The following is a 9626-nucleotide window of genomic DNA, read 5'->3' as shown; positions in this document are numbered from 1 at the left end:
TGCTCAGCATTACTCAAAGGGGTTGATGTGGTATTTTTCAAAATGAGAAATCCAGTTCAGAGTCTATGGACAATTACCTGTACCTGTACATTTAGGATATGGAAAAATTTTCGGTTTACATAGTCAGCCTCCACGGGTCCAGCAGGGGCCTGGACAATGTGACAATGTTTAAATCCAGACTGAAAACAGTTCTATTTAGATGTGCATATGACACCTGAAAGTATTTTATCTGCACTCTTCAATTTTTAAATTAATTAATTAATGATTTTTTTGTTTTTTGGAATGATTTTATGTAGCTGTAAAGCACTTTGAATTGCCTTGTGTACGAATTGTGCTCTACAAATTGCCTTGCCTTGGATGCGGACATGGGCACAGTGTAGTGCACCGATTACATTGGGGAAGCCTGAGGGAGATGATGAACTTAATGCAAATACTTCAGCCAGTAGGTTGTTTTACATTATCGGCTACTGTAAATGTGGAGCAGCAGCCTGAAAGGACAGAGGTCATATTTTTAATATGGTAAGATGTTTTAATTCCTGCGTTTTATCTAATATCTTATTTGTACAGTGTCCTTGACTGTTTTGAAAGGAGCTTTCAATAATTTGTATCATTAACATTATTACCTGTCCCCCATTTTTCTGAGTCTGGTCCTAAAGTGGGTGTAGATCGGATGTTTCTTAGGTATTGATTAGTTTTAATGAATACCATGTTCTCTCTCATTTAATTTCATGTTCAATACGTGTGTGTAGTTGCGTTTCTTTAGTTGCACTGGCACCGACTGATTGATTTTTCGAGACAGTGAAAGTGGTGATATGATAACCACAGTTTTTGCTTCGTTTTTTAGACAAGACATGAGTTACAGAAGTGCACAATTCTAGGTGAACATTTCTTTCCGGAGTCCGTTTCAGCCGGTCGGACATTTTTTGAGTTGCAGCTAAGCTAAGCTTCAACTTTAGCCTGCCCGGGACCAGGCTAGTTCAGCAGCATAAATTACCATGGTTACTCAGCGGGCGTTCAAATAAGCCACCTTTATGGAACGGAACTCTCGCTAAATTTAGCCAGAAGTAGTGAAATAAGCCAGGCTTTCCGCTAAGCCAGCTTCTAGGAATACCCCCCAGAAGTGGCTCTATTATCAATAGTTGAAATGGGTACAGCGCCACCTATCGTACGTATGACAATGATTCAATTCATTCACCGCCATATGTGCAAGGATAATTACCCTTGCTCAAAAAAGGGACATAACCCAACTATAGCTATAATCGAATTAATCTCATCATGTAGACCCACTGATTGACAGTCTCACTCACTGCATCACAGACTATATTAATTTCTGCGTGGAGAACACGGTAACCACTAGGACTGTAAGGTGTTAGGTCTGGTACAGTAGATACACGCCTAAAACAACACTCACACACACGCGTTGTTTATCATATCCAAAGAACATGACGAGGACGGTGGTTGGCCTGCTCATGTCACTAAAAACTGGCCAATTATACTCTGTCGAGTGTAAGTACAACCCCTGTGAGATAAAGGTGAACATAAATATGAAATATTTCCGGATATCGGGGCTCTGTCTGACGGAGGGGTCTGTCAGTCCGAGTCCAGCGCTGCTATACTTCACATGTGACCACTAATAAATACTTTGTTTAACTTAAGATTTCTCCAGCTTGTTCTTGGGCTTCCAATGAAAGAATCGGTCTAACAACACCTTAATCTGACAAGAAATTGGATCAGATCGGATTACTCGCGATCGGATTGAATGTCAAATTAAATGTGCTTGTAGACAGTGAAGCACGTGATGAATTAGACTTTGTGTTCTGCGCATGCTCGAGATTTTTTCCCGGGGTTGTGAACCGGAAGTCGTAAGAGACAATATTACTGTTGTTGTCGCCGTCGGAAATAAACAAACAACGCGATGGAGAATCCGCCGTCGTACATCGTGTTTGTGCAATACGCATGCTCATCACAGACGAAATGTAGAGGGACGTAGCTTCATCTTGCTCTTCGTTCGCCATCTTTCTCCAATGCCTGAGTTTGTTGTTGTTGGTGGTGGTGGTGAAGCGGTCAACCGGAAGTGGCTCTATTAGTAATAGATGAAATGGGTACAGCGCCACCTATCGTATCGGAGGATGACATGCTTTGTGCCTATGATTCGATTCATTCACCGCCATATATCCATGGATAATTACCCTTGCTCAAATAAGGCCCATAACCTATAGCTATAATCGAAATACTCTCATCATGTAACCCCACTGAATGTGAATTTCCCCATTGTGGGACAATAAAGGGAAATCTAATCTAATTAAATCTAATCTAATCTAATCTAATCTAATACATTTCATTTTTAACTTTATGTCTTTTGGAAAGCATCTTTAAAACAAACATGAGTTGTTTAACTGCACATTCGCCTCCACCTGAGCTGTATTCCACCTCTTTCTTCGTGTGAAGCACATTTTAAGCTGCTAAAGGTTCAGTGGCTGCTTGCAGCTCTGTAGACCTTCAGTAAACACTCAGAGCAGCGCTGCTGTGATTCCTGGAAACGCCTCCGCCTGCCCTGCTGTCATCACAGACGCCTCTGCAAACACCACCACAGGATGGAAAGAAGGATGGACACCTGCAGCCTGATGGGGGTTAATGGGCCATAACATCGAGGTGAGAAGCCATTATGGGTCAGCAACAGATGGCTGAGTGAGAGCCATCAGGGGGCCACTTAACACCTCGGGCTGCAAGCCAACAAGTCAGGACAAACACCAGCACTCAGGTGAGCTGCTGAGCCACCTGATGTCCCAGCTGCTGCTTGCTCCTATTTAACCTGCTCTTTCCCTTCAAGGAATCACCACCTTCTTCTTCTTCTTCCTCCCCCTTACATGTGAGACAACTTGTACTCAGCTTAAAAATGTGAACAGAAATACCTAGATGTACATTCTTCATTAAGTTTTGGTATTTTGACATCATGTGGTGTCTGAAAAAGTTAATATTTTATGTCTAATCCTAACCAACTCCTCAAATGAAGACAACAAGCTACTTAAACTACCACAATCTAAAATAATAGGAGTACTAACAGAGTTCAGTAAATATTGTCTGGGATTAAAATAGAAATATCAACATATGTAATGGATTTTTAAGCATTTATTGGAATAGTTCTTTAAATGTTTGAGTTCATTTTGGATTTTAGCAGTTTTAGTCCCCCTATCCTAACACGCATCAGCATCAATCCTGAGGGGATAAAATGAGGATTTGAGCAGAGTTGTTCCTCCTAACATATCTCTGTAAACATGCTCTGTAAACATGCACATCTACAGCCCCTCCATAATGTTTTCCATCTTTCTGAGATCTGCTGTGACAAAAAGACCTGAATAAAATCATCAGAGACATGGGTTAAACCATAGGATTACTGAAATCAGCTGTCTGGAAGATCATTAAAAAGAAAGAATGTACTTGTGAGCTCCGTAATCACAAATGGACTGGTAAGCCAAGGAAGACAGAAAAATCCTCACTGTGAAAAAGAAAATTCCTCAAAGGCCCATCCAACAGATCAGTCTTCAGGAGGCAGGTGTGTCTTTGTCAGAGACTACTATCCACAGAGGACTTCATGAACAGAAATACAGAGGCTACACTGCAACGATGCTAACCACTAGATAGCCACAAAAAAAGATTGAACAGATTACAGTTTGCCAAAAAGTCCTTGAAGGAGCTGCACTCATCCTTTGTCCATCACTCCTGACTGAATACAGAAATACTCAAACATACAGTTTAATTTAGCAGCCGCTGAAGTTTTAACAAATGTGACAAATGTATGTGATGGGGACAGTCTTCAGCAGCACATTGATCCATCATGTTTGTGTCTTATGAGGGAAATCACACAAACTGCAACCCAGGGACTGTTCTGATAGGAGTTTAAGGAGAAAGCCGAGGGTCAACAGAGCCTGACAGGCTTTCAATCCTCATTTCTTCTGCTCTAAAAATGTTTCCATGACTCGGTAAACTCAAACCTGCTGCTGAGAGTTTTATGACTTCAGGAGAGAATTCAAAAAAAATTTTTTTCCTGCAAGATCAGAAGCTCTGTTAAATAATGAACATATTTTCTTAATGGAGACTACATAAACTGACAGGAGGATATTTGATATGTATGCCCACCTCCTGGTGGCAGATGTTGGTGGTGCAATGAGAGCTCAATTCTTTCATCAGCAACAGAACAAAAATACTAATAATGCTGAAAATGTTAAAAGCTGTTGTCTCATTTAACATGTTTTAATATAAACATGGTTTTATAATGTAGAGTATTATCTGAGAATGTGAGAAACATGTAGGGAAGTGTAAAGAAGTGTACAACTGGAAAGTATAGAAGGCAACAGATGTGTTTCACTATAGTAATTGAGATATTTGTGTTTGAATACATCTTTGCAGTTTTTAGACTTCTAATGATAGAATATCAGGGGATATTTTCCAAAAAAAACTGCCTTCAGTATCATCAGAAACTGCTTAAAGCTGCAGTCACAAACATCACAAACACATAATTATTCTGATTCAGTCATGAGATATCTTCAGATGAAATAAAGCAGCCTGATTCATCAGTCATATATCATTTATTTTTTTTAAATAAAACAAGTAAATTTAGCATATAGATTTTGGTTCCATCTCAACATGTTTAAACATAACAAACAGCTTTTAAAGTGATCCCAGATCAGCAAGAAGGAGTAAAAAAAAAAAATAGCTCCACGACCAGCATTAGAGCATCTCTTAAACTCCTCAGCCTATTTTCCCCCTCCTGCTAATTTAAATACACCAGCATGACGGCCTCATAAATTAATTTAAGAAAATAAATATCAATCGTAATTAGAGAAATATGGTGCTTTTAAAATGTGTGGAACAGGATGTTCAGATTAGCTTCACATCAGGTAGTCAGTGATGGACAGAGAGTTTATTCATAATTATCACCCCAAATCACAATCTAAAGCTCTCTGCTGCTGCAGGTGTTACAGTGTGCACATGTTGATTCAACATTCATCATTGCTCATGTGTTTATTTCAAGGTGTATCATCTACTCATTGGTATTAACCCCGTCCTCCCTCTCCTGGTCGTCCACAGATCTCTTTCTGGCGAACAGGTGGGTGGGGTCTCGGCCTCTGAAGCTGGGCTGGATGTTGAACACCGGCATGTTCCTCCAGTTGGATGGGTTGTTGTAGGCGGGGGAGCCCGAGCTGGGGATGCAGGGTTTGTTCTGGATGACCTGGAGGAAGGTCTCCATGTCGGGGCCCAGCCGGGCAATGATGCTAGTCCTCACTGCCGCCACCGTCTCCTCATCACAGGCCTGTAGGGTCTGCAGCAGGGTGCTGTAGTACCTGCAGTTTGAGCAGAGGAGGCAAAGTCAGGAACAAAAAGTACTTTGTGACACACACCAACAAAAAAGTTTTAAATCTACTTGGTGTTACATGCATGGAATTAAAAAGAAAACATTTATGGTTCTGCTGCATTGAGTAAAAAAATTGCAGAAAAATACAGCAGAAAGTCTATTAAAGAAGATGAAACAGATGAACTTCCTGTTTATATGTTTACTGTGAGGTGCTCAGAGACGCTGAACAGTGACCTCGACTGGCCAAAAATTAAAATGACATACAGAACATCAAGCCTGAGTTTCTCTTCAAAGTTTTTTTCTTGTTTTGTGGTACATCAACGTTTTCAAAGCACATCTTATTTAATGTATTGCAAAAAACTTCTAATGGTGAAAAAAAAAAATTTTTTACATTTGTAACTGATGGATGTGTTGTCCAGCTGTTGTATTGCAGACTAAAAACCATGATAACTTAATCTGATAATCATTTTATCAATTATTTAATTTATTGTTGAGCTCAAGGAGAATTGTTGCAATGTTTGCTTTGTCCAAGCCTCTGAATTAATAAAATGATTGAAAAGCAAAGCTGCAAATTTAAAGGTGGAAGTTAAGGTATTTTCTATTAAACATGATTTAAAGGATTTTTCTTTTAAAAAAAAAGTTATTAATTCAACCATACTAAGCCTCACTTATAACCCCATTTTGACATTAAATTTTATCTGAAAACAAAATATTTTAAATGTTTAATAAGATGCTAAACAATAGCATGTTCATGTTAGTACCATTACCGCTGAAGTACGACCTCAGAGCTGCTAGCAGCAATCAATTGTTGTATTTTAATTGGATGTCTCACCTGTTGGGGAAGTGAGTTGGCACCTGCACCACCTCACCAATAGCATCAGGGTTGGTACGAACCACGGTGCAGATGTCCAGACTAGTGTAACACTCCTCTTGCACCTTTAATAAAAACAGGAGTGTTTCCTTCATTGAGTGAGTTTATATGATCACAACAGACTGAGGATAAAGCTGATATTGTGATATAAAACTTTAGCTAAATATGACAGGTCTCAGATCATATCAAGCTAAAAGGCTGAGGCTTAAGCTAAGAGATTTAGCCTTAAGCTACCAGACTTAAGCTAAAACATGTTTATGAACTTCTCACAGTAGCACCCGTTTGCATCAATATCAGCCTCCACAGACAGATATAATTTTAACACAGACAGAAAGACATCCAGTCCAACAAAAAGCTATCAACACACAGGCTCTGCTGATGATACAATGCATTAATCGAATACTGATTGGTTGAAAGTTTGTTCGAGTCAGCTTGAGCCGATAGGGCTGACAACTACTAATTTCACTGCAAAGAGGACAAGATGCCAAAACCCATGAAAAGTAAATAAGCACAGGTAAAATAACGATCATAGCTGCATTAACAATCTTCATTATTTAAGACAGATCAAAGCAGATCTTTTGCCACTATTACCTCTTTCTTTTCCACGGTGAAGCAAAGTTAAAGGACCAACAACAGCATTAGCACAACAAAGAGCAGCCCACAACTCAGACTTCCTCCATGTGGCAGCAAAATGCTATAACATCTAGATGTGTGCTCGAAAGGCTCCAACAGAGAGCATACAGAGAACAATGTTCAGCCCATCAACCCATTTATAGGCTTGACCATTACCATGCAAACATAATTTAACCACAGCTAACAGAATGAGCCTTAAGCTAAGTTAATGAACATAAAGCTAATGAACTGAGGCTAAAGCTGACATGTTGAGGCCTAAGCCAAAACTTTCAAACAAAACAGAGCTATCGTGCTAACATACATTCGCCAAATCTAAGAGCCTACAGCTAAAACTAATGAACTGAGGCTCAGTTTCACAAATTAGTGGCTGGAGCTAAATAAAATTTAGGCTTAAGGTTAGAAGTTTCAGGTCATAAAATTATATAATGGTAACATTATTTAGCCTAAGCTAAAATCCTGAGGCTTAGGCAATCAAAATGAGACTAAAGGTAAAATATTGAAGCCAACTAATCTCAGACCATTATAGCATGCCAACATACTTTAGCCAAAGGTAACAGCCTATGGCTAAATCTAACGGAATTAGACTAAAGCCAATGAACTGGTCTTTAGGCCAACAGACTTTGCATAAAGCTATCAAATGTGGTTGAAGCTAACCAACTAATGCTAAAGCTAACATATATTATCCTTACACACTTTAACCATAGTTAACAGCTTGTGATGGATGATGGCGAACTTCACGAGCGAGGTGCAGCTTCCACCGAATTCGATGAGATCCTTATTTATCTAGTAGGGCCTATCATACAATTGAAAATTGTTAATTTACTTTATCTGTGAAAGTGGTGATTTTGAGAAGGAGATTAAATCATTACTGTTAAATTGTAGTTGTCTACTGACTGTTGATTTGAATTGTTATACTGGACTAGGCAGGGAAATGTATTGTCACATCAGCCCCACCAAGAATATTTTTCACCAGCCGCCACTGGTTTGAACTGATCTGTGGATTCAAGGACACGTTTAATACAGGGACGTGCTGGACCAGATTTCTCCCTGATACAAGTGATAAGAACCAATCCTCAGAATCAGGACCCATTATGTCCATGTGAACAAACTTACAAACCTCAGCAATCATCCTTTGGAAAATGTTGCAGCGGCGGATAGTCTGGAAGACTTTGTTTGAGATTGCCTGAGAGATGCAGTGGAGACTCTTCTTCACAAAAGTTTTACCCTGAAGTACAAACACAAAGGTTAGAGGTTAGAGGGTAGAGGGAGGAAGTACAGGTGAACACAGATGGACAGAAGGTGGAGGGATTCACCTCTGTGTTGAAGCTGGCAGCTGAGTGAAGGAACAGTTCACAGATCTCGTGCATCCCATCGGTGTCGCAGGTTGAGTTTTCGAGGCAGGAAAAGAATCCACAGCCGACAGTCACAGCGCCATTCAAACATTTGGCCACATCAGCTGCGAAAAACATATTCAAACGAGAACATGTACACATAAAATGCATTATAATGCACTTTAAACACTCCATTTTGAGCTTCATGCTCACACGGAATCTTAAAATGTCCACTGTGCAGAGGAATGAAGCTGTTCAAATACTCATGTGATTTAAATAACCACGAACCAGTCCACGAATCATCGAAGCTGATGAAAACAAAACATATTCCTATAAGTACTGAACTTGAGTTCATCTTTTCATGCTACACTTAGTTACTTCATGAAAATATGTGCATTACAAATATGTGAAGTTAAGGTATAAAATAGGATCATCTCTTTCAGGTTTAAAGATTTAAAGATGGCCCTCACTAGATCAGCAGTTTTTGTACGAGTTCATAGAAAAACTAGTAACAATGATACACCATAAACCAGATGTACTATATTATTTTTTTGAGTGAGATTTAAATGCAGGGTTAGGCTTGGGGTTTGTACTCCCTTTAATTTGGAGTACTTTTACAAAGTTGAATATCATACTTTGACTTATATTGTTGTGTTGAATGGAATATAAGATATTTTTTAACTGCAATATGATGGGTAGGCTAATTAAACAGAATTTAAAAACTCAACATTAATTAATTAAACAAAACTATCAAGTTAACAAAAAAAAAAAATCAACTTAATCATCAAAAACATTTCTAAAATGTAAAATTCTTTAAATTCGAATTATTCCTCCTCAAGAATTTAGAGGAGGTATAATTCTCTTGGTTGCTCAACACAGGACAGAAATAATCAGAGGCTGCTGGTTTATCAGAATCGGGACTTACACGGGGTGTTGGCAGAGAATCGTGCCCGGCGGGGAGCTGCCTCCTCTGGCAGCAGCTCGAAGCCAGAGGCGGAGCACAGGACGAGGAGGAGGAGCAGAGCAGAGCCGCGCAGCATCGTGTCCGATTGTGAAGATGAGGAAGGAAAGCTTGGTTTTTATCAGGACTTTCAGTCTTCCTGTTGGTTCTGCTACTACACCGTCCTCGGCTGATATTTATACGAACCCCGTCGTTAACGGGCCAATCAGAGCGCGCGGGGGTCAGTTAATGGTTTATTCTCAGGTGTAATTACCCCACTGAGATAATTGGATATTTTCACACACATCAGACGACCAGTGGAATTTCCGAGCAGCAGGGAATTTTAGACTTTTCCACTGTTTGCTGCTCACAGATTCACAATGTAAACAGTTCCGAAGCCTGATGACACGTTTTCAGACTGTTTCCTCCTGCTTTTGACCCAATCAGGCGTGAAAAGCTTATTTAGACCTGCGCTGATGAACAACTTTAATTTGCGTT

The 9626-nt window shown here is 39.6% G+C and overlaps 1 protein-coding gene across 1 annotated transcript; it reads right to left on the bottom strand.

Annotated features, from left to right (window-relative positions):
* Positions 1-4578: 4578 nt before the first annotated feature.
* stc1l (stanniocalcin 1, like) lies at positions 4579-9277 on the bottom strand. The gene is made up of 5 exons (XM_075455603.1): positions 9114-9277; positions 8171-8313; positions 7975-8082; positions 6186-6289; positions 4579-5342 (listed from the first exon to the last, which is right to left on the bottom strand). The coding sequence occupies exons 1-5, from the start codon at positions 9226-9228 to the stop codon at positions 5042-5044; spliced, it is 771 nt and encodes a 256-aa protein (XP_075311718.1). The 5' UTR covers positions 9229-9277; the 3' UTR covers positions 4579-5041.
* Positions 9278-9626: the final 349 nt, after the last annotated feature.

Source organism: Odontesthes bonariensis, chromosome 22, assembly GCF_027942865.1.
Source record: "Odontesthes bonariensis isolate fOdoBon6 chromosome 22, fOdoBon6.hap1, whole genome shotgun sequence".
In the NCBI taxonomy this organism is placed as follows: Eukaryota; Metazoa; Chordata; class Actinopteri; order Atheriniformes; family Atherinopsidae; genus Odontesthes; species Odontesthes bonariensis.
This window is presented reverse-complemented; position numbering and strand designations above follow the sequence as displayed.

Bases quoted from the DNA above. Each gene is read 5' to 3' on its own strand.
- stc1l (XM_075455603.1), bottom strand. From the start codon at position 9,228: ATGCTGCGCGGCTCTGCTCTGCTCCTCCTCCTCGTCCTGTGCTCCGCC. The intron at 8,083-8,170 runs GTGAATCCCTCC...TTTGTACTTCAG, and splicing joins CTGCCAGCTTCAACACAGAG to GGTAAAACTTTTGTGAAGAA. The intron at 5,343-6,185 runs GTGAGACATCCA...CTCAAACTGCAG, and splicing joins CCAACTCACTTCCCCAACAG to GTACTACAGCACCCTGCTGC.